The 26,322-nt window shown below is 33.9% G+C and overlaps 2 protein-coding genes and 1 long non-coding RNA gene across 6 annotated transcripts in view; 1 reads left to right on the top strand and 2 right to left on the bottom strand.

Annotated features, from left to right (window-relative positions):
- Nucleotides 1–26,322, top strand: part of beta4GalNAcTB (beta1,4-N-acetylgalactosaminyltransferase B) — a 189,204-nt gene that overhangs the window by 137,451 nt on the left and 25,431 nt on the right. The window lies entirely within an intron of this gene.
- Nucleotides 1–26,322, bottom strand: part of Lmpt (four and a half LIM domains protein limpet) — a 108,973-nt gene that overhangs the window by 80,153 nt on the left and 2,498 nt on the right. Inside the window, exons 1-2 of one of the 2 annotated variants that reach the window (XM_081986158.1) lie at nucleotides 25,208–25,330; nucleotides 23,413–23,495 (exon numbers count right to left, since the gene is read on the bottom strand). In XM_081986158.1, coding sequence (XP_081842284.1) covers nucleotides 23,413–23,495; nucleotides 25,208–25,270 — 146 coding nt within the window. In that variant the 5' untranslated portion in view covers nucleotides 25,271–25,330. Of the gene's footprint in view, nucleotides 1–23,412; nucleotides 23,496–25,207; nucleotides 25,331–26,322 lie in introns of those variants that run through there. The other variant, XM_081986157.1, reaches the window with a different exon arrangement.
- Nucleotides 14,690–16,218, bottom strand: LOC145733386 (uncharacterized). Of its 2 annotated transcripts, XR_014179193.1 has the most exons (3): nucleotides 15,754–16,218; nucleotides 15,504–15,675; nucleotides 14,690–15,205 (listed from the first exon to the last, which is right to left on the bottom strand). It is a non-coding gene; the product is annotated as an uncharacterized LOC145733386 (long non-coding RNA). The 2 variants fall into 2 exon arrangements; XR_014179194.1 differs by having other exon boundaries at nucleotides 15,504–16,218.

Here is a 26,322-nt window from a genome sequence, read left to right as displayed (position 1 = left end):
TTGAAAGATGTCATTTTTGTGTCTTGGCTTTCATTAATTTCATTAAAACTAAGATTGATTCAAAGTTTTGATTTGTTATTTATTGTTTTAGAGATTTTGGTTTATCAAACAAAACAAAGTGATTCTTGTAGCAAATAAGAACATTCTTACAACCTTTTTTTCTGGAAAAGTAGCCTTTTCTAAAAAATTTATATTTCAGCTTTTTGTCACTTTTCTTTATTATTTCATGCATAAATTATGACAAATAATATATTTTTGAGATTAGGAAAATTACGCAAAACTGAAGGTATTATTGTTTAAACTAATTTGTAATTTACCACTAATTTACTGACAATAATTGTCAAAATAACTGTAAGAAAACTGTAATTCTTACAAATTCTTCTCTTGCAGTTTTAACATTAGGGACAAATATCACGTAGTTTTTGGAGGATAATTTAGATAGGGAGTAACGTGACCACTGTCAAAATAACTGTCATAAATCTCAGAAACACGTTTAGTATCGAATACTACAGGAAAATTTTTCTAAAACCCTGATTATTGCAACTTTTAAGCACAGTTTGATAGTCAGGGACAAAAATTGCTTGACAAACGTAATTGAAGTGAGAAAATGACTATTTCTCACTACTATTAAATTTCCTTTCCAAAAACCTGAAAAAATACTACAAAATTTAGTACAGTCAGGGAAAAAAGCGGTGACAAAGTTTGAACTGTCAGAAATACAGTTTGGAAGAACAGTCAGTGACAAAATCGCTTGTAAAACTCACTTAGACTGAGAAAATGACTGTTTTAAGCACATTTTTGGAATTCTCATTACATTTTCTATCCAACAACCTGAAAAAACACTCCAAAATTTGATACAGTCAGGGAAAAAAGCGGTGACAAAGTTTGAACTGTCAGAAATACAGTTTGGAAGAACAGTCAGAGACAAAATCGCTTGTAAAACTCACTTAGAGTGAGAAAATGACTGTTTTAAGCACATTTTTGGAATCCTCATCAAATTTTCTATACTACAACCTGAAAAAGCACTACAAAATTTAGTACAGTCAGGGAAAAAAGCGGTGACAAAGTTTGAACTGTCAGAAAGACAGTTTGGAAGAACAGTAAGAGACAAAATCGCTTGTAAAACTCACTTGGAGTGAGTAAATAACTGTTTTAAGCACATTTTTGGAATCCTCATTAAATTTTCTATCCAATAACCTGAAAAAACACTATAAAACTTAGTACAGTCAGAGAAAAAAGCGGTGACAAAGTTTGAACTGTCAGAAACTTAGTTTGAAAGAACAGTCAGAGACAAAATTGCCTGTAAAACTCACTTGGAGTAAGAAAAAGACTGTTTTAAGCACATTTTTGGAATCCTCATTAAATTTTCTATACTACAACCTGAAAAAGCACTACAAAATTTAGTACAGTCAGGGAAAAAAGCGGTGACAAAGTTTGAACTGTCAGAAAGAAAGTTTGGAAGAACAGTCAGAGACAAAATCGCTTGTAAAACTCACTTGGAGTGTGAAAATAACTGTTCTAAGCACATTTCTGGAATCCTTATTAAATTTTCTATCCAATAACTTGAAAAAACACTACAAAATTTAGTACAGTCAGGAAAAACAGCGGTGACAAAGTTTGAACTGTCAGAAAGACACTTTGAAAGAACAGTCAGAGACAAAATTGCCTGTAAAACCCAATTGGAGTGAGAAAATTACTGTTTTAAGCACATTTTTGGAATCCTCATTAAATTCCCTATCTAACAACCTGAAAAGTCTTTATTAAATTTCGTATCCAATAACCTGGAAAAACACTACAAAACTTGGTACAGTCAGGAAGAAAAGCTTTATCAAAGTTTGACCTGCCAGAAACACAATTTGAAAGAACCGCCAGGGACAAAATCGCCAGTAAAACCCACTTCGAGTGAGAAAATGACTGTTTTAAGCACATTTTTGGAATTCTCATTAAATTTCCTATCCAACAACCTGAAAAAACACTACAAAATTTGGTACAGACAGGGAAAAAAGTGGTGTCAAAGTTTGAACTGTCAGAAAGACAGTTTGAAAGAGCAGTCAGACCAAATCGCTTGTAAAACTCACTTAGAGCGAGAAAATTACTATTTTAAGCACATTTTTGGAATCCTGATTAAATTTTCTATTCAATAACCTGAAAAAACACTACAAAATTTGGTACAGTCAGGGAAAAAAGCGCTATCAAAGTTTGACCTGCCAGAAACACAATTTAAAAGAACCGAGAGGGACAAAATCGCCTGTAAAACCCACTTGAAGTGAGAAAATGATTGTTTTAAGCACATATTTGAAATCCTTATTAAATTTCCTATCCAACAACCTGAAAAAACACTACAAAAATTGGTACAGTCAGGGAAAAAAGTGGTGTCAAAATTTGAACTGTCAGAAAGACACTTTTAAAAGACAGTCAGGGACATAATCGCCTGTAAAATCCACTTGGAGTGAGAAAATGACTGTTTTAAGCACATTATTGGAATCCTCATTAAATTCCCTATCCAATAACCTGGCAAACACTACAAAGTTTGGTACAGTGAGGTTGCCTGAAGGTTTCAAATAATGTTATAAATAAATAAAAATTTAGCTTTCTTAAATTTCAGTCTTTTTCGGATATCTTCGGAAACACTTGTAAAATCGAAATTTTTAAAGCGGCATCTGGTTCAGCTTTAAATATCGCAGTTTCACCCCCAATTTAAACTTTTTTCTACTTTTTCGCACGCATATGAGTGCAAAAAGTTAGACTTTTTTGCCATGTGACCGCGTTATGGGGTATTGAAGTTCAGTAAGTACTCTGCGCTCATTAAACATTGCTGAAGCAAATATTTCCCTCCTGAGGGATGATTTAAATTACAAGAAACTTAATAAGAACTAAAACAAACCGTATTCATTTTAGTTAAAAAAAAGTAGTTCAATTACTCGAAAGTAATAACTGTAATAACATTTTTAATCAAAGCAAATTATTGTTCGTTTAATGGATATTATTTAGAAGTATAAATAAAATTTACGATGGTTCATGGGGCATTAATAAACACATCATCCTGTATATAGTGATCTTGCGTAAGTGAAAAGAGAGCGGAAAATAAATATGACGTTTTCTATTGACCATTCAATATAACAGGTTTGCTTTTCGCCAAACTGTCTACCACATGTGTCGCCCAAATTGACGTGAAAATTTAGTAATAAAGTTATTATTTATTATTGTTTGTCCTATTTTTAAACTAATTATTTGTATGTCCCACTTAAAATAATATTTTTAGGAAAAACTTAAGTGATACTTTTACTTCCTGTACTAAGCTGAAGTTTTTCGATATCAATTTTAATAGCTAAATGCATTTGAAAAATATGACACTTCATGACATGATAATGTTGCCAAATGTAAGTTATTTTGAATTTAAAGATTTTTAAAATGTCAATCATGCAAATCCATAATACAGGGTGTTCAAAAATTAATTTTAATTAACGCCCTCTATATGTAAGAGCAAAACCAAGATCTAATTTTTCTAATGTTACAAAACTCCCAAATACCGTAAGTTTCGTCTGAATATCGATATTATTTTAAGAACTACTGAGAAACCAACAAAAATGTCTGAGGAATCGCCCTGGAAAATACCGGACGCTACCAAAAACCCCCTGTATAATATATTATTACTGAACACATTTCGTACCGAAAACCTAAACAAATCATTACGATATGCATTAGCAATGCGTTTTAGTACAAATAAATGTGGAATATTTATGGGCCACAGTTTTGTTTTGACAAGCGCACAAACTTAAAACTCCATTAAAAAAAAATTATGTACAGAGTGTTCCTTTACTAAGAAACCGGTTTGGTGGTTTCTCACTAGATGTCGTTTGTATTTTGAAAATGAAAAACTTTGAGTATTACACATTTTTATTATTATATGAAATTCTTAATTTGCATTTTGAGATTTTATACCCAGTTAATTAAAAATTTGATAATTTTTAAAAGTGAGTGAGTGAGTGAGACGTTTTCTATTTTTTATGTTCTATAATTACTTTTTTTTTCAGACAGTTAACGAAATTACAAACTATCATTTCCTAGGCAATATATTTCCTCTTTGACATCAATCAAACATCTTTTTGAAGAGATTGCTGAATCAAATCACTCTGACATTACTCCATTCTTTTTCAAAACACTAGAATAGTAAACCTAGTCACCGCAACACAAGTTTTTGGATAAATAATCATGTAACGTGGGCGAAAACTTGTCTGGGACGCTTTGTTTGGGATTTAAAAATCAAAACAAAAATAAATTGTGAGCAAAACTGGGATTTAATGACCAGTTTGCTGTTATGTGTGTTAAATTAATATTAATTTAAACATCTCAAGTGATTAAAGGTTAAGCAAATAAAATGACAATACTTTTTGTTATTTTCTATTGATATTTGATTTAATGACATTTACGCAAAAACCAGTGAAAAAACTATGACTTAATAGCACCACCACTGTACTATACAAAGTGAAAAAGATGCAAAATTGTGAAATTTTCAAATAGTCCCAACACAACAGACAACATAATCCGCAATCAGATCGATTACATACTCATCAACAAACGTTATGTAATCAAAATCAAAATTGTGACAATCAAAACCCATGTACTACAGCGAAAGACTTAAAGATGAAGAAACAAAAAACAAAGTTACCAAAAATCGTAATGAGAAAATACTGACAACCATAGATCCACAGACGGTAGAGGAAGCTAACATGGGTGACGTATGGGAAGAAATGGAGGCTGCCATGACCAATGTTGAGGAGGCAGAAATGGGACATACACGGAATGATAGATGAGATACTGGCGCTGTTTGAGGAACGAAAAGGGTACAAGAACAAAGGGAATGGTGATAACTACAAAGAAATCCAGAACATCATTAGAACAAAGATAAGAACCGCTAAGAATGAGTGGCTGAAACAACAGTGTGAAGAACTAGAACAACTACAAAGAATACACGATGACTTCAAAAAGAGTCCATTCTCTAATGTAGAAAACGATCAGGGCGCAGTTAGCGCAGGATGATCTACAGCGTAAGATCATAAGGGAAAACTATATTAGCAACCTTTTTGCTGATAAAAGACCTGCTGTTGAAAATGTAGACGAAAAAAACCTCTCTGGACCGCCCATCACAAGATAGAAAGATAGAAAGGCCCAGACAGCATACCTGTAGAGTTGCTCAAACTGTTGGACGACAAAAGCATCACAGTTCTTCAGACGATATTTAATCGAATCTATAACACAGGCGAATATCTCGCCAAATGGTTAACATCGAATTTTGTTCCCCTTAAGTCTCATGAGTCACACACACTGAAGATATTCCTTAAGAATATCCACTACAGATTATCAATAAAGTGCGGATCCACACAATTTGGATTTAGACGAGGTTTAGGCACGAGAGAAGCATTAGTTGCGACTCAAGTACAGATTCAGAACTGCAACGATCAGAGAAAGGACATCATAAACTGATCCAAATCTTAATTAGATTGGACAAAGACCAAAAAGACATCCGCTGCATTCAAAGTTTATACTAGAACCAAATGGCTGAAGTCAGAGTTGGTAACGATCTCACAGAAGCAAGACCAATTTGTAGAGGGGTCAGACAAGGGTGTGTTCTCTCCCCAATTTATATTCTGAAACCATCTTTCAGGAAGGCCTAGAAGAATGCAACGTGGGCGTTAAGGTGAATGGTGTATGGGTCAACAATATTCTTTAAGCGGACGACACAGTTCTAATTGCAGATAACATGGAGATCGGAAAGCTTAGTCTGAAATCAATAAACCAAATATCAGGAGAAGTGTTGATATTGATAGAATGTGACAAAAGAAGCTAACAATAACGGGTTTCTGTCACATTCTAGAGGTTTTTCTCTTGATAACTCCCTTCGTTCAAAAAGGCTAAAACCACTACTTGTAAATGAAGAGAAAATTCCTTTTTCCAAGTAAGTGGAGTGGTTGTTTTTGACCAGAAGCTTTCTAAGAAGTCGCATATTCACAGACTAAATTTAGGGTACATGTAACATGGGCCCAGGGTATGGTAACATGTACCAAAAAATCTTCTTCTTCTTGAAATAGGCTTTCAGCCTGTTTTTCCAGCTGTAGCTCCTTGCGACGTCGACATCCAGCTATTCCTCCACCTCTTTGGTGGTCTTCTAGAGTGTGGTTTTCCCTCTATCGCAATTTTAGCAATTCTATTGTCTTCTATTGATGTGTTGCTTGTGTCACTCCTACAATGTCCTGTATGTCGTGTGTCCTGCGTTCTCATCTCTGCCGTTCGGGTTATGTTCTTGGTTCTGCTGGTTGGCTGTCGTGGTTTCTGCGGCATTATTGGCCTTACGCATGATTTATATTTTTCTTCTATTTTTAGGAACTGGTTTTTCCATATAATGTCTTTCAAACATCCGGCTATTCTAGAAATCTATTTGATTCTTTACCTCAGATCTCCTGTCTTGATGGACGGTTATTTCTACCCCTAAGTATGTGAAGGACATCACCTGTTCTACTACTTCGTCGTTAACAGCTAGTTTGCATCTTCTAGGTTCTTTTGCTACAACTAGTGATTTTGTCTTGTTTATCGCAATCGATATATTGTAGCGTTTCGCTGTCAGGTGGAATTGATGAAGTAGTCTCTGCAGCTCATCTTCGTTTTCTGATATAATTACTGCTTCATCCGCAGCACAGTATCGTTAGTTCGTTCATGATTAGGTTAAAGAGCACCGAGCTTCTTCTTCTTCTTGTGGTTCCTATCCGTTACGGATGTTGGCAATCAGCATGGCGAGCCTAACCTTGTTTACGGCAATGCGGAAGAGTTCGGTTGATGTTTTTCCGGTCCACTTCCTGAGGTTATGCAGTCAAGATATTCTTCTCCTTCCTGGACCTCTTCTTCCATCTATTTTTCCCTGGATGATTGTCTGGAGTAAGGAGTACCTGGAGTCGCTTCTCATGATGTGGCCCAGATATTGCAGTTTTCGGATCTTGATGGTGTTCATAATTTCTTTTTGTTTATTCATCCTTCTTAGTACCTCTTCATTAGTGATATGTTCGGTCCATGATATCCTCATCATTCTTCGATAGAATCGCATTTCGAAGGCTTCTATTTTCTTGGATGTGCTTTCATTGAGTGTCCAAGATTCCGTCCCGTATAAGAGGATAGAAAAGATGTAACATCTGAGAAGTCTCATTTTCGTTTCCAGTGTAAGATCATGGCTTCTGAAGAGTTTGCTCATTTTGTTGTAGGCGGCTGTGGCTTTGGCGATTCGTGATTTGATTTCTTGAGTTGCGTCCCAGTTCTCGTTTATAAACAAACGTACCGAGCTTAGAGAGTCTTATTCCTGTTGATATGGGCACTTCTTGGGTCAGGCTGTTGTTCACAAGTATTCTGGTCGTTGTATTGGTGTTCAAGTTTTCAATAGTTCTTCCGGAATGCTGCCCCGTCTCAATATGGTTGTGATGTCATTTAGTCTCACTCGTTCAAACGCTTTGCTCAGATCTATGAAGTACATATACGCCAGTTTCTCGTATTCGATTGATTTCTCGACTATTTGTCGAATGATGAATATGGCGTCTGTGGTAGACCTGTTTTTCCTGAATACCTGTTGTTCTTCCATTATGGGTATTTGTTCTGAGATGATACCGCATATGATTTTCGTGAATCTGTACAAATGTTTCTATGTGAATTATTTTCAATAAAAATGATATTGTATCCTAAATTTAACTAACTTTACAAAATCCATGAATGCTGAAATAGTATATTACATACTCAGGTGGAAAGTGTTTGATTTCTGTCGAGATATTAGGTAGTTTAACTTTATCTCGAGACAGAAATTAAACTTTCTACCGTGGTTTGTATACTATTTGATTTTCAACCATTTACCATCACACTTGAGGTAAAAAGTAATGAGTTCAAACGCATAGTTTAAATAGGGATATACCGAGTGTCATTCCACTTAACAAACAAAAATAGGAATTTAGGTTTCGACAACGACCATACGAATCGTAAAGCATGAAAAAAACTTTTAGCTATAAATATCCCGGAAATTGTCGTGGTAAATTAGATTTATCTGTTGAGAGGTTTTTGCACTGATACTAGTCCTTGGAAAATTCTTTTTGCATTTCTTTGATCCGAATTTTTAAGTCTGCCATTAGAAATCTTTTAAATAGCTACAGTCTTGTTTTAAGGAATTTCTAAATTTGTTTCCACTCTGCGCATTATTTTCCGGCAGAAATAATTAATTTCGATGATAAAGTATGTGTTTATGAGCCCAAAAGTGTTTGAAGGTATCAAGACCGTAAATTTCGAAAATTATGAAAGGTAATTAGTCAGAAGCTAATTTTATAAACATTTCAGGTAGATAATTATAATTGGAACATGTCTGCGTTATAATTGTACGCTTAAAATTTGTTATTACAAGCTATCGTCCGCACCTTTAAAATATCAGTAAAATATTGATTTAAAATTGTCAGTTTACCAAAATTCAATGGAACACAAAAATCGCGTGTCTAGTCATTATGATGCATTAATACAAAACATTTGGAAGTTGTTCTATTTATCTTTACTGTCACGATTAATTTGGCTTGTGATGTTTTCGGTTTTACATATTTGATGTTTAAGTGACATATTTTTCCATTAGGCAAACGTATTGCAAAACTCCAAATAAATCTAATTCCACTGGTATACCAAAAGTCAAACCATACGCACGTCACAAATTTTAAATCTTTTTGTTAACAGTTATTTGCATGAATTGAAGCTTGTTGGCTTCATCAGGCATGTCAGTGAGTTTTTGAATTGGTTTCACATGTCACTTGGTTTTTGAATCTCTTTTAATACATACGCAGTTACATGCTTGATGAACCAAACAAGCAGAAACTTGTGTACATGTGTTCCTTTTTGCTTCTCCTTTTTATTAGCGGAATTACTCAATAATCATCAATAAACTCAATAATCACTTTCGTGTAATTCATTTTTCCTATAACAACATTGCCAAAACCATGCAATCTTTTTGGCAACGTCGAAAAGCTGAAGACCTGACAGCTGTCAAAACTCATTTAACAGTGCGCTAAAACTATAAAATGAACTCATTCAGCAGTGAGATGAAATTATCACATGCAAAGCAGTTTCACCTTGTATTAACACCTCAATAGAGCTCCAAATTTGATATTTGTAAGGCGGATTGCACCGACGTAATTAAGGGCACCCTAAGGTTCACCTAGACTAAGTTGTGATTTGACTGTGATAGATCTTGTGCAAAACGTCATAGTCAAATTAAAACCTAGTCTAAGGTGCCCTTAAATATGTCGGCGTAATCGGCCCTTAGTGACATGTTTCTTACGTCACCAGACAGCTGTCAACTGTCAAAATTGATTCAGCGCTAACATAAAACAGTAATTTTTGCAAACTCTAGTAAAAATTTTACAGTTTTTACGTTAGTGACAGATATCACGTGGTTTTAGAGAATAATTTAACTAGGTAGTAACGTGACAACTGTCAAAATAACTATCATAAATCTCAGAAATACATTTTATTATACAGGGTAATTCAAATTCGACCCTCACCATTGGGATCTCGGAAACTATAAGAGATACGAGAAAGTTTAAATTGGGGCAAAGTTGCGCAATGTAAAGCTCAACCAAATGCAGTTTTAAAAATTTCGATTTTCCGAGTACTTCCGAAGATATCCGAAAAAAACTGAAAATTTGATTTTTTGTTTTTATTTATTTCTAATCTTATTTGAAGAGATATTCCAAAACTAAAAGCACCTTTTTATTGCCACTTTTTCTCAGCTATTCGATGATGGATTCAAATTTGCTACACGACGTTTCGTTTTTTGGCAGCCATCATCAACTTTCTTTTTTCTTATGGGCGCCATATTGGATTTTTAGCCCATCAAATAGTACGTTTTATTCTGATTTTAGTGATGTATAATAACTTATGATTTGCTTCATAAATAACAAAATAATTCAATAAAAACTATTTTTACTTTAGTTATTGGCTTTGAGTTAATGGGCCGTTTTATAAAATGTCATTATTTGACAGTACTTGTCAAACACGATAATTCGGACGATCATTAGAGCTTTTAGAGATTTTACCTTAGTTAGCTTTGAGTTAATGAGACGTTTTATGAAGATTACTTGGTAGTACTTGTCACACGCAATTGGCCTGAACATACTTAGTCACAAAGGTGTACACGTGACTTAAACCGGTTTATTCACTCGAAAAGCTTAGGCCGCTCGCTACGCTTGTGGACCTAGTTGTTCTTTTCGTGAATAAAAAATGGTTTAAGTCACTTGCTGTATAAATAACTATTAAATCACTCTGAATGACATTCGCCTATTTACAGATGTAAACAAACAAACATCAATGTTACATCTACGGGGCGCGGTGCAAATTTAATAGAACTGTAATGTTAGTTTTTTTTTTAATATAAGAAGTCGAAATTTAATAAAATACTGTATAAGACACGTGACTTAAACCGGTTTACTCACTCGAATAAATATGAATGAATAAAAAATGGTTTGTCACTTACTGTATAAATAACTATAAACTTGCACTTAACATTATAAAAAATGAAGTTTCTAAAATGATGATCTTTCTCTTGGAAACATAAATAAGCCTTTTAAGTTAGAGATAATGCTAACAAATCTCTTTTTCTGATTAACCTAAATAGTTCAGCAATGCTTATATAATAATAACATTTTCTGCGGGGGTTTCTTTTCTAGATACATTTTTAACTATGATTGACGCTCAAATGATCGTCCGAATTATCGTGTTTGACAAGTACTGTCAAATAATGACATTTTTTAAAACGGCCCATTAACTCAAAGCCAATAACTAAAGTAAAAATAGTTTTTATTGAATTATTTTGTTATTTATGAAGCAAATCATAAGATATTATACATCACTAAAATTAGAATAAAACGTACTATTTGGTGGGCTTAAAATCCAATATGGCGCCCATAAGAAAAAAGAAAGTTGATGATGACTGACAGAAAACGAAACGTCGTGTGGCAAATTTGAATCCATCATCAAATAGCTAGGAAAAAGTGGCAATGAAAAGATGCTTTTAGTTTTGGGATATCTCTTCAAATAAGGTTAGAAATAAATAAAAACAAAAAATCAAATTTTCAGTTTTTTTCGGATATCTTCGGAAGTACTCGGAAAATCAAAATTTTTAAAACAGCATTTGGTTGAGCTTTAAATTACGCAACTTTGCCCCAATATAAACTTTCTCGTATCTCTTATGGGTTCTGAGATCCCAATGGTGAGGGTCGAATTTGAATTACCCTGTATACTGCAAGAAAACTTTTCTAAAAACTTTTGAGCATAGTTTGACGGTTTTGACGTTAGTGGCAGTTGTCACGTGATTGTAGAACACTATTTAATTAGACGGTCACGTGACAATTGTTAAAATAACTGTTATAAATCTCCGACAAACGTCATATGTTTTGAAAACTGGGTTAAACTATAATTTTTGCAAATTCTAGTCAATCTTTAACATTAGTGACAGGTGTCACGTGGTATTAGAGTATAATTTAACTAGGTAGTCACGTGACAACTGTCAAAATTGTCAAAATAACTATCATAAATCTCAGAAACAGATTTTATTAAATACTGCAAGAGAACTTTCCTAAACCCTGATTTTTGCCACTTTTGAGCATAGTTTGACAATTTTGACGTTACTGACAGTTGTCACGTGATCGTAAAACACTATTTAGAAAGACAGTCACATGACAACTCTCAAAATAACTATCATAAATCTCAGAAACACATTTTATTAAATACTGCAAGAGAACTTTCCTAAACCCTGATTTTTGCAATTTTTGAGCATAGTTTGACAGTTTTGACGTTAATGATAGTTGTCACGTGATCGTAAAACACTATTTAACTAGACGATCACGTGACAATTGTGCCAAATAACTGTTATAAATCTCCGACACACGTCATGGTTCGAAAACTATGTTAAACTATAATTTTTGCAAATTCTAGTCAATTTTTACCATTACTGACAAATGTCACGTGGTTTTAGAGAATAATTTAACTAGGTAGTCACGTGACAATTGTCAAAATAACTGCAAGAAACTTTTCTAAACCTTGATTTTTGCCACTTTTGAACACAGTTTGATAGTTTTGACGTTAGTGACAGTTGTCATGTTACTTTAGAACACTAAGTAAGAAGACGGCAAAGAGACAATTCTCAAAATAACATAATTCTCAGAAAATCGTCTTGTTTAAAAAATTGTGTTAAACTGTTGTTCTTGCAAATTCGAGTCAAACTTTGACAGTTTTTTATCACGTGGTTTTAGCGGATAATTTAACAGGGTAGTCACGTGACGTGAAAATTATGTATAAACAATCACCCTGTACATGAAGTGCGAAAGCACCAAATAATCATCTTGTACTTATAATTTTTGTTTTATTTAAATTGTAAATTTATGATTTTAAATGTTAGTATATTATGATCAAGTGTGTGTAAAAATACATGGTTATTGTATTTACGAAACACTCTGTCTAATCGCCCAATAGACATAAACGAAAAATAACGCAAGCTTCTATAATTACGTAGCGTTAATAGGTTGTTGTGATACAATCCTTAAAACTGTTTTCTCTCCCAAACGTCGTAAAACAGTTTATGACGAATATCGACCGTGATTGATTTAATAAAAGCACAATTATTTTAGGTTTATGGCTTTTTCCAGAACCCGCATTTGCGGTTGATCTGTGTGTGAAAGTAAGTTTTGAATATCCTACTAAATGTTCAAGTTTGAGGTTTGTTAATTACTTATTTTTTATAATAATTATTGGTATCCTATTGATTTAGTCATTTTGGCAACATCGAAAGATTCAAAAAGTTGTTAATTCGTGTAGTTAGAAAACAAACTTAACACTTCATTCAATAAGTCCCAGGACCAACTAAGAAAAACAATTATTTTTCATGAAATTCGTCTTTATTCATCAATATAGTTCCCTTCTAGAGTGATACAATCATTCCAACGATTTTCCAACTTTTCTATACCATATTTATAGAACGATTTTCCTTGGCCTCAAAATACGCTTCAGTTTCAGCGATGACTTCCTCATTTGATTGATATTTCTTTCCCTGGAGCATTTTTTTGAGGTCTGAAAACAGCCAGTAGTCGCTGGGGGCCAGGTCTGGACTATACGGTGGGTGGGGAAGCAATTCGAAACCCAATTCGTTGAATTTAACCTTCGTTTTTATGGACTTGTGACACGGTGCATTGTCTTGATGAAATAGAATCCTTTTCTTCTTCATATGGGGCCGTTTTAGTGCGATTTCATCCTTCAATCGGTCCAATAATGCACAATAATAGTCGCTGTTGATTGTTTTTCCCTTTTCCAAATAGTCAATGAACAATATACCGTGTGTATCCCAGAATACAGAGGCCATAACCTTGCCAGCCGATTGTTGCGTTTTTGGTCGCTTTGGACGGCTTTCGCCGGGTCCAGTCCACTCAGATGACTGCCGTTTTGATTCAGGTGTGTAGTGGTGGATCCAGGTTTCGTCCATGGTCACATATTGACGCAAAAAATCCTTTTTATTAGGGTTAAACAGCTCCAAACAGCGCTCTGAATCATCAATTCGTTGTTGTTTTTGGTCAATAGCGAGCACTCCCGGCACCCATTTCGAAAGCAGCTTTCGCATACCCAAATGTTCGTGCAAAATTGTTAACACACTACCTTCTGATATCTTTGAGGCCTCAGCTATCTCACTCACTTTCAGTTTACGATCAGACAATATCATTTTGTGGATTTTTTTGATGTTTTCTGAAACAACAGCCGAATTTGGGCGTCCAGACCGTTCAGCGTCATTTGTGTCTGTACGACCGCGTTTAAAATCGGCAAACCACCTACAAATCGTTGTTTTCGATGGAGAAGAGTCCCCGTAACATTTTTCAAGCCATTGTTCTGTTTGGAGGGTGTTTTTTCCCATCAAGAAACAGTGTTTAATCAGCACACGAAAATCACTTTTTTCCATGTTTTAAAAAAACTCAAAAGTTGTTCACTTTAAAAAATTCTCACAAACAAAATATTGGAGGGAATGAGCTCAGGATTTGACAGCTGTCGTTTGAAAGATGGTACTTCAAGGGAAAAATATAAAAATGCGATTTGTAGTGCCACCTGTGGGTTAGTCCCGGGACTTATTGAATGATGTGTTAGAATTGCCACCTGGAATGTCCTGGACAACAAAGGATCAAGAAATAATTGATGAATTAAAAGATAAGGACATCGAAATATGCTCTGTCAGTGAAACAAGAAAAGCCCACGGGATAAAAGAGGACTCTCTGGAGTCGGTTTACTCATAAACAAAAAATACAAACCAAACATTGAAACCGACCGGTAGAATACTGCAGGTTACACTAAAAACCAACAACGAGAGCACTCAATATTTAAATCAATCAAAGAAAGGATTGCAAACAGTAATCGATAGTATCAAAGCACAGGATAATAATAATGGAAGACGCTAGAATTGGAAATGAACCATTGAGCGGAACAAAATAGAGATTCAATGCAGAAACTGTTAATGACAGTGGAGACACAGTTAAAAATGTTCTGCGAAGCAAACAAAATGAGAATTAACAACAACACCTTTTTTGACCATGATATGAGATCGGTGATAGACTATGACCGTATTCGTTTTCAAGCTCCATGGAGCGAGCAGAGCGTTTTTGACGTCACGATGACGTAATTTGGCAAAACCATAATTTGACCAATTGTCAAACTACGTCATTGTGACGTCTAAAAAGCTCTGCTCGCTCCATGGAGCCTGAAAACGAATGCGGCCTATATTATAACTAATAGAGCATTTACCCCATGATACTAAATGTGCAGTGATCACAAGTTGTTGCTTTGCATAATTAGACTAAATTCGATTTTAGACTTCCACATCACATTACATAGAGTTCATTCAACAGAGAAGACACTGTAGAGTGTAGCCAAACAATGGAGTTACCTCGCTGACTTCCATCTCAACTTCAGGAATTGCCGTCTTCTTTTCATTCTTCTTCTTCCTCTTTTTGTTTGTTGGTTTGTCCTCATCTTGTACTGAATCGGCTGCCTTATTCTCCATGGCTTCGAGCCGTTTGGATAGCAGTTTTAATTGCCATTTCAGCACCTCGTTTTCTTTTTCCAGTTTCCTGTTGTGTGACTGTTAAATCCTTGCAGTTTTGTGATGATCCTAAAGCAGTGTTTTAACTTATAACAGAATTGTTGGTGTTTTAAGAACTTGCTTTTGTGATTTAGATTGCTTATTTATTTCCTTTTCCTTAATACATATCATTTTGGTTTTGTTGTGTGATTTCTTTAACATGGTTTTCCAATTTTAGTTCAATTTATTGTAAGAGCAGGTAGGTACCTCAGTTAAAGAAATTATCTAATTTTATGATTGTTTATGAAGAAAACTAGACTTCTGATAAAAAAGAAACTCAAGTGTACTTCTAGTAACTTATATCTTTCTCATATTACCTGAAACTTACTAGAAATTTGTTTTTTCAACACTCTGCATATGGATTTTGACAACACCATTATAACCATAGCTTCAAACCCCTTTTGTTCAGAGTCTTTTAGAGCCATTGATAATGGGACTTTTTAAATTTGGACCCTTTCAAAGCATGATAAGCAAACTCCAGATTAGGCAAATAAAACTACCTGAAACATAAGCTATTTAGTATTAGCAGCTCATTAATACCTCTACCAGAGTCCTTTTTATAATATTAAGTAAATCACCTTGTCAGCTTCTGCTAAATACACCTTTACTCTATATCCATGTTTCTTCGAGAACCACTGGCTTGAATATACTTGGTTTTTGTAGTGTTCTTGTAAAAACTCTTCTTGGGAGTAAGAAAATATATGGGCTGTTTCATGGTGACAGTGTTTTCTATTAGAAAAAGCAACCTTTTCTGTTCCACAAACTCTAGTTCCTTCAGAATGTTTCACTGGGCCCCTTGTTAGTTGTAAAGTGTATTAAGAAGGTGGCATTTTCAAAACTAACTACCGAAACACACACACATTATCTAGTCTCCCATGTAGTATGGCAGTTAAATCGAAATACTCGTTAAAATATTGTAAAATTTACATAAAAAATAAAAAACTTCTTTTTGTTTACGTTTTGATAACAATGGCGGGCGATTTTCCAAGCCTTGTCGTCCTGATTCATTGCCGACGTGACTAGAAGACGTCAAAATTCTATCGCGCTCGGAACGCATGTAATAGAAAAGAAAGGCAAATGATGACCGCCAGGGGAAAAAAATGGACATACGTCACCGCCCTCTGTACAGGGTGCTGCATTTTCGATGGTTTTACGGGGTACAGAGAAAACGGTAATAGATAGAAAAAAAGTAGCATACCTGTTCCGATCTAATTTTCTGAGCTGAGATGACTGGCGAAGAGTGGGCTGCGCAAACTTCTTTTGTTTCAAAGATACGGGGGGTTTTTGAAAATTGGTCATTTTGGAACATCCTCTGTATTTCATTTGCTATTAAAGTTATCAAAAAAGGAAAAACGGTTTCCGGTAAAAGTTTTGACGTAGAATCCAATGGCGTAGTCAGTTTTTTTCTATTACGTTTAGTTTCTGACATATGACACTAAGTTATATTTTTTTAAATGGAACACCCTATATATTTTTAGTTCATTTAATTCTGTTTATTTTTACCTTTTCAACGGTGTATTACAACATATAAGTTTGTAGAGGTTAATCCTGTTATTTTAAAAAAAGGACCTTTGCTAAGCTAAAAAAAAGGCCAATATCTAAAATACCAAACAAAATCGGAAATCATGTAAGCTAACACATCAGAAAATTAAATATTTTTAATAAATCTTATTAAAAATCTAAGTTACAAACAGTTCTACCGTCACTTTAATAAGAAAAGTGGCCATTTCTATTTTCTACTATTTTTAAGGTAGAAGTTAAAAAAACTGTTTATAAACGACATGTAACATGTTAATATGAATATAGCCAAATTTGGTTTCGACTGTGGGTATTTTTATACATATTATTTATCACTTTTTTATTAAGGAAACGCTTTTTTTATAATTACCAAGATTAACGTTTACAAACTTATATGTTTTAATACACAGTTGAAATAGTAAAAATCAACAGAATTAAATGACCTAAAAATATATAGGGTGTTCCATTTAAAAAAATATAACTTAGTGTCATATGTCAGAAACTAAACGTAATAGAAAAAAACTGACTACGCCATTGGATTCTACGTCAAAATTTCTACCGGAAACCGTTTTTCCTTTTTTGATAACTTTAATAGCAAATGAAATACAGAGGATGTTCCAAAATGACCAATTTTCAAAAACCCCCCGTATCTTTGAAACAAAAGAAGTTTTCGCAGCCCACTCTTCGCCAGTCATCTCAGCTCAGAAAATGAGATCGGAACACGTATGCTACTTTTTTTCTATCTATTACCGTTTTCTCTGTACCCCGTAAAACCATCGAAAATGCAGCACCCTGTACAAGAAAGCCTAGAATGTCACTTTTAATGGCGGCGTTAGCGGTTTTCGTTTTGTACACAAACCTATGCAGATGCAGTAGAAAATATGTTTTTTTTATTTTTTCGTGTAGTTGATTAGAAGTTGTGAGTGAAAAATCAAAGAACGCTTCATTCCTGACCTAGATATGTATAGATATGGCTTTTTATACCCAATAAAGTCCAGCCAAAGCAAGTTTGGTTAGAACCCTTTGTCCTGGAAAGTACAACAAACTAATGTGAAAATTGCTCAATCAAAGAAAATTTGGAAATCCTTGAAGCTAGGTAAGCAAAACTGATAAATGGGTTTTATATCATTACCAAGACCTTTCTTTTAAAATGTAAATGTGCCAATGGAACTTCTAAAAGCTGTCCTGTTTTTTCAGAGTAAACCTTTGTTGCTCTCAAAATGCAGGCGGCCTTAAAATGTAACTCACATACCTATGTATGTAAGAGGCAATAAGTTTACTGAATGAGAAAGCATATTATACTTACCACTGAGTATTGTGTTGGAGTAAAATCATTCCAGTTCAAAGCTTTCAACTACTGTTGGGTTCGAGCAGGGTCTTTTGGAAAGTAAAAGACTGACACTTTTGGGCCTTTCACCAAATTGCTTTTAGAAATTTGGCAAACAACCAGTGGAGGGCATATTGTAGAGGCAATAGAATTTAAGTTAAAAAACCAACAACAAATTATAGAACAATGAAGGAACAATAACAATAGTGATAACACAATAAAATTAACACAAACTACACTTTCACTAGAACAATAAACATATAAACAACAATATATAATAGCAAACAAAAATTACTTTGGCAAGTAATCCCAAGTCTTGACTTTAAACCTTAAAAATTAATTTAATCATCGAAAAACTCAATTTCCACAATACAAACAAATGCAAACTGTCAAACACTATTTCGGCCCTATTGGAATTTTTGGCATGCACCTTCTTGGCTTTCTTGTACAGAGGGCGGTGCATACGTTCGTTGAAAAAGCGCGTGTGAGAAAGAGAGCGCAATAGCCCGCAACCCGCAACACATTTTGACTGTCCTTGTGATTTAAAACAATTGGAAATTCCGAAAATCGGTAATACTGCATATGAATAATGAGAGAAATTAACCAAAATCTCTCGCATAGTATGTTTATAGTTTCGGATATACAGAGTGTCGAATGTAAAAATGTTAATTTGCTTTATTAATAAAATATACTTTTAATGTTTCAAGTTTCCAGAGTTACTACCATCAATCATCCTGTATTTTGCTTGCTTTATTCTCTTTGCCTTAATATTACAGTTCATTTCACAGAGTTTATCGTGCAATTAACATTTTGCTGACATTTCAAGATTCGTCAAGCATATTAGACTAGATTACTACTAAACGCCTTATTCCACCGCCTACTATACTAGAAAGCCTAGAAGGTGCTTGTCAAAAATTCCAATATGGCGGAAATAGTGGTGACAGTTTGCGTTTGTTTGTATTGTGGAAATTGAGTTATTTGAGGATTAGATGAGTTTTTACGATTTAAAATCAAAACTTGGGGTTATTTGCGTGAGTTATTTTTGTTTGCTGCCGTTCATAAGTTTTTCAAGCCACATTGTAACAGCAGTTCAGGAAAAAGCCCAACCGTGTCAGTTTTTTACCGGATCTAACTCAACAGTGGCTGAACACTTTGAAGTGGGATGATTTTACTCCAACACTATACTCAATGGTAGGTTCAAGTGCTTTCTAGTACAGTAAACTTATTAGGTTACATGCACAGGTATGTGAGTTACATTTTAAAGCATCCTTCATTGTGAGAGTAACAAAAATAATTTTGAATGAATGTTCTTGGTAATGACATAAGAACCATTTACCAGTTTTGCTTATCTAGTTTTAAGGATTTACAGATTTTCTTGTATTGAACTAGTGTTTAAACTATTTTGCTGTGTGTTGTACTTTCCAGGACAAATGTTGTAACCAATTTGTTTAGGCTGGACTTGATTGTGTATAAAAAGCTCTATCTATACAGATCTGAATTAGGAATTAACCTTTCTTTGATTTTTCACTCACAACTTGCAATCAACCACACGAAATAATAAAAAAAACATTTCTTACCTACATCTGCATACGTTTGTGTATAAAACGAAAACCGCTAACGCCGCCATTAAAAGTGACATTTTAGGCTTTCTAGTATAGAGGGCGGTGCTTATTCTCAACTTTGAAATAAAACAACTAATTTTTTTTACAATATATTATGTGCATACTCTTAATTTTATTTGATTTTCGATATAGTTGCGACAACTTTATGTAGTCTCGTTCGTAGATTGAAAGTATGCTGTTGAAGATAAGGTAGATTTGGTGATTTATTAAATTTTTATCTATAGCTATTATAGGTAAATTATTGCATATTTATGTATATTTTATTGATACTTTTGTGTAATCTCTGGTGGTTAAGTAGGGTACTGGTTGATAACATATCGAATACTGTTATAACGTGTGACATAATCTGCAAAAATAAACGTGACGTAACTGTAACTGGCTTGCAAGGTTTTAAAAGTGATACCTGACTGAAAACAAATAGAATTATTTCACTTCTACTATATTACGTAAATGGTGGTGGCTATTTTGTTGATGAAAATTAATTAGTATTGGTTTTCTTGACCTACAACTATCAGTTGTTGAAGATCAGAAAGACCAAAATGACATTAATGGATTCTGATCCTTTAAATTTCCACCATAAGTTTGAAAATTGTTTTTAGTTGCTTGGATTCTCAAGATTGATAGAAAAATTGCTTTGACGCCCTCTAGCGATCAAACGGTTTAACCAACCAACCGGTGTTGTCATATCTTTAGAAAGCCCATTTCATTGACTATCTATTGACGTACAAAAATGTATACAGGGTGTCCCTGAAGGGTGCAAAAAAATGCTAGCACAAATTCTCGATTAAAAAAAAAAACCTCTCAGATACTTGGCAGTTCTTGTAAAGCACATAGAATTTCATTGGATTGATCAATAGGAAGACCCTGACAAGCATAGTTAAATAACACTAAAATACACGAAGAATAGTTTAGACCTCAAATATCTCAGAATTACTTTTCAATTTTCGCTTTTTGTATAGTAGGTCATGTTTACCCTGACAAGCAAAATGAATTTATACACAAAAATGTAAGAAAAGCATGTTTTAGCGGCGTAGGTTTCTGATTCAATTATGTAATTGGATCAAATACGAATGCACTGTCTGACTTGAGGTCTATTTTTAACCAAATAAGCCAATCCTAATGGAATCGGTTTATCAAAATGTCTTTGTAATCAGTTCGCTAATGTCACACGACGAATCTCTGAAAAAGGTGCGGTTGCACGAAACGTTGCTCTGTTTTCAGGAAATTATGCCTGAAAGGGTGCATGAAATTTACCTTTTTCAATGGTCTAACGTCCACACTGGTCTAAATATATATATTTTGTTTGACAACTCATTACTGTTAAGTGCTTCGCAAGGGCAAATTACTTTATTTGCTTCCATGAAACATTTCTACTTTATTAACCATGAAACGGACACATGTTTCAAATCCGTTTCGTTTGGAAAGCATATCAAAATGAAAAATGATATCCAATTTCTATTTAGGCAGTTTGTTGGTGCATTACAAGGAACTACAAAAGTCGGACAACACAGTTTCTTCTTTTCACTTAATTTGAAAAATGTCCAAAATATACAGGGTGTTTTATGACAAATGCGTCATATTTCTGGGTTTGATAGTGCGTCAAATATAATTCAGGTTTGCTATGCAGGGTAATTCAAATTCAACCCTCACCATAAAGACCTCGGAAACTATAAGAAAAACGAGATCAAATGCCGTTTTAAAAATTTGAATTTTCCGAATACTTCCGAAGATATCCGAAAAAAACTGAAACCTAACCTAAAAAATAAAGTTGATGATAACTGCTGTGTCATGACGAAACGTCGAATGGCAAATTTGAAACCGTCATCCTATAGCTGATAAGAAGATGCTTTTAGTTTCGGTCAATCTTTTCAAATAAGGTTAGGTTAGGTTAGGTTTCAGTTTTTTTCGGATATCTTTGGAAGTACTCGGAAAATTCAAATTTTTAAAACGGCATTTGATCTCGTTTTTCTTATATTTTCTTATGGACGCCATTTTATTCTGATTTCAGTGATGTATGACAACTTATGATTCGCTTTATAAATAATTCAATAAAAAATAATTTTACCTTAATTGAATACTGTCAAAAATGCCCTAATTTCAAGATCAATGACAAAATGGCGGCAGTTACAGCAAAACGGACACCAGATTCGTGTTCTGCATGCCCAAATCAGCAAAAATGGCCACCGTGACATGTTCAAATCCAATATGGCAGTATGGTAGTCCATGAAAAACCTTCGTTAAGATAAAATTTTGGTGCACTTTTCCAAAAAGTCGCGAATAACTTGTTTATTTGAAACATTCTGTATAGACGCATCAGATGATCGTAGGTAGCTAATTAAAGGGGCTATCACGTGACCTTGAGCGGGCAATGCTAAGTTGCCTCGTTTGACCGCTAGAGGGCGTCAAACTTGATTACTTTTTTGATAAATAACTGATAATAAATAAATATATACTGATATAAAAAACTGAATTTCGAACATTTTTGAGATAAAAGGTCACGTGACTGTTTTCAATCATCAAATTTACTTTTAAAAGTCACGTGATTATTTTTAAGGTTTAACCCCCGTTTGCACTGTCGTTTGGTAAGCCGAGCTTAATTTAAGTGTGGGTCAGACTGTGACAGGTGAAAAAAGTCACACTCTAAGCTATTCTTAAAGTACGACTGTGCAAATGGCGGTAAATGTCATACTTATGGTCACGTGACCATTTCTAACGTCACAATGGAATGCCAAAGGTCACGTGAGTGTTTTTAAGGAGATAATGACATACCTAAGATCACATGACTATTATTCAGGCCTTGAACCATGAAAAGGTGGAATTCTGAAAGTCACGTGACTTTTTTTTTAATGTTTAAACTGCTATTCCGAAGGTCACGTGAGTGTTTTTAATACAAAACTGAAATCCTAAAGGTCATGTGAATTTTTCAGTCAAAATGGCATTTTTAAAATCACGTGATTGTTTTTAATACAAAAATTGAATTCTGAATGTCAGGTGACCATTTTTAAGATTAAAACGCTCATTAAAATATCAAATACAGATTTCAAACATCACATGACCACTTTTTAAGTCACGATGAAATTGTGAGGATCACGTGACGGTTTTTGAGGTTAACATGGCAATCGTAAAATCACGTGACTGCTTTGAATACCAAAATGGACGCTTGAAAGTCACGTGACCGTTTTTCAGGTTAGAATAATATTTTTACGTGAATCTTTTTTAAGGTAAAAAAATAACATTTTTAACGTCACGTGACATTAAAGTCTAAGTGTCACGTTTAAGTTTAAACCGCTATTTTAAAGATCACGTGACCATTTTTAAGATTAAAACGCTCGTTAAAACGTCAAAAACAGATTTCAAACATCACATGACCACTTTTTAAGTCGCGATGGAATTGTGAGGATCACGTGGCGGTTTTTACGGTTAAAATGACAATCTTAAAATCACGTGACTGTTTTAAAGTTTAAAATAATAATTATAAGATCACGTGACTGCTTTGAATACCAAAATGGACGCTTGAAAGTCACGTGACCGTTTTTCAGGTTAGAATAATATTTTTACGTGACTCTTTTTTAAGGTCAGAAAATGACATTTTTAACGTCACGTGACGCTAAATGAACAACAAATACCATTATGGTTCAAATTTGCTTCAAACAAGCCACTATTTTTATGGATTTTGCCATAAGAACTAAGAATAGTTTGAAGCAAAAATGGACCAAAATGACATTTTATTTGTTACTAAACCAATTAAGACACAATTTTGATAAACTTACCTCCAAACGTGTGGTTTAAAACCTTCACATTGATCACATTCGGTACAGGGTTGGCCTACGTCATCTTCATTTAAAAGCACACCCTAAAATAAATACAAATATTTTATAATAATCATCTTTATTTAGAAAACACAAAAAAAAAAAATTTGTACTCGTACATTATAGAATTATTGGTATTACAAATAGCAGTGGCAAAGTAAGATGATAAAGGAATAAAGAACTTAATAATAAAAATTATAAATAAAAAAAAAATAATAATAAATAAAAAAAATACAAAAAAAAATAATAAAACAAAATTTTTTAAAAAACAAAAAGTGGAAAAAAAAACAAGCGCTATTGCTGAATTTTTAAAAACATCAAAGTCCTTACAGTTATTGATATATTTTGGTAAAATAGTAGGTTTTTGGCTCTTTTCAAAAAGGTTCAAGAGAATTGTAAAGGTTTTTGCCAATTTAAAAAATTCCTGGACCATTTAGGACACTTGTCGAAAGCTTTCGGTAATTTTCAAGAATTTCTGAAAGATTCAGAACACTTGCAGAGCCTTTTAGAAAATTTTACAAATTTTTGGAACATTTAGAACCCTTGTACGCTTGTAGAAGCGTTTAGAATATTTAAGAAATTGCTAGAATGAGTTTGGTAAATTTCAAAAATTCTTTGAAGATTAAGCACACTTTTAAAAGCTTTTAGAAATTTTAGAAAATTTCTGGAAAGTTTAGAACACTTGTAGATGCTTTTGGAAATTTTCAAAAATTTCTAGAAGATTTAAAATTAAAATTTTATTACTAATTTAGACTTAATTTAGAGCCGTAGCAAAACTGTAGAAATAAAATCATTAAAGTCGATTTTTGCTTGCACTAAGTTTGCCAACATAACGCAAAACCCATTGGAATAGTGGTGGTGTTTCAGGCAAATTTAACCCTTACGAAAATTGTCATTTGCAAAATCGGTTTTTCAAGAAATGTCTATGCATTACATCGTAGTAGACCTAGTAGTTCATGTAACCGTGTTTTCCTAATTTTCTAGGGTCAAATTAGCCCTAACCAGTCAAAAAGTGTTTCTGGGGCATCCTACCAATAACACGTATTTGTAACACTTTGTATATACTTTTATATGTCGATGGACAGCCAATGAAACGAGCTTCATATTGACGTAGAAAAGTCAGTTGGTTAGTGGTACCGTTTAGCCACTAGAGGGCGTCAATTTTTTTGGTGTATCCTTTTGTTTAATATTCAAAAACCCGCTTAATTGCACTATTTTTGCTAGACTTTTATACGTCAATGGAGAGCCAATGGAATGACCTTTCTAAAAAGTTTCCAACATGGATTGATAGGTTAGACGATTTGGCCGCTAGAGAGCGTGAAAGTTGACTATTTTTTGATGACTTTTTTCGTGCATCCTTTTGTTCAATCTTCAATAACTCGTTTATCTGCACCATTTTTAGTAGTGTTTTATACGTCAATGGATAGCCAATGAAATTGGCTATCCCACTTGAATGGATAGGTTAGACGGTTTGGCCGCTAGAGGGTGTCAAAATTGACTAACTTTGTTGGTGCATTCTTTCGTCAATAACTAGCTTATTTGCCACACTTTGTATAAACTTTTATATGCCAATGGATAGCCAATGAAATAAGCTTTCTATTGACGTATAGAAGTTGATGGGTTAGAGGTACGGTTTGTCGCTAGAGGACGTGAAATTTTTAAAAGTAAAATTACAAAATTCATAATTTTTCATTGTAGTCCAACGGAATTCCTACCTAACTTAACCAAAACGTTACAAAATAACGTTTATACTCACTCTCTCCATAACTATGCCAAATTTATAATCATTGTTAATTCCAGAACCGGTTTCCAAAACCATATTGTTTGCCTGAATTGCAACAATAAGTTCACTGAAAACACCAACCGTATACTATAATAAATCGAGGCACAAATAGTATCAACACATTGACTCAATTTAGATTTCATCGACCTTAAAATGGTGTAGATAAAACAAATTTCCACATTACTTGATGATTAATTATTATATTACTAAGATTACTCGAATTCAGACTTGCTAAGAATAGCAGCAAGATAAGCGACTAGTAACAACCACTAATAATTATTTGAAAATCGATTTTTGCGATAGTTGATTGTTTAGAAAATATGTACTAGTCATCATTTAATTCGAATAGCATAGTTAGAGTTAATATTTTAGGATTTATTTTAATTTGGAGTTGTAGTTAATGTACCCTTTTGTCCAGTTTTGTAATAATTATTTTGACAGTTGCAACGTAACACTCTAGCAAATAGCGTCTTATTGTTCTATGACGTCAAATCTGTCAAATAATGTCTTGGCGGGCTCGTAGAGACAAACCAAAATACAAGTTGCACAGCTTTGTTGCTGTTTATTTGACACTAGTCACGTGACAACTGTCAAATACGTTACAACTGTTAAAGTATGCCTGCACAACCTGAAAGGGGCAATCTAGTTACTTTCTATGCAGTGCAGCAGCCAAAAATATGTTTTTCAAAATTGTAATGATTGTTTTGACATTTGTCACTTGTTTGTTTGACTATCGTGTCCTATGACATCTGTCAAATACGACAAAACAGTCAAAAACGCTTTGGATGACTCATAGATACGCAGTATAGGCAGGTTCATGCTGTTTCACAGCCAAAATTAATGTTTTACAGCTTTGTTTGGGTTAATTTGACACTAGACTGACAGTGACAGTCTGCGTAAATAATGTTCGAGCGTCACGTGACAATTGTCAAATACGTCACAACTATCAAAGTTGGCCTGCGAAAGTTCAAAGGGACAAACTAATCACTTTCTATGCAAGGCAGCAGCCAAAAATGTATTTTCCAGTCCTGATGATGTCAATCACTCGTTAAAATTTTGATGGATGTATTTTATAAAATGTGTTTCTG

This window comes from Ips typographus, linkage group LG9 (assembly GCF_016097725.1).
Source record: "Ips typographus isolate SLU linkage group LG9, UJ_Ityp_2.0, whole genome shotgun sequence".
NCBI classification, from domain to species: Eukaryota; Metazoa; Arthropoda; class Insecta; order Coleoptera; family Curculionidae; genus Ips; species Ips typographus.
Note: the sequence above shows the minus strand (reverse complement) of the source record. Positions and strands in the feature narration are given on the sequence as shown.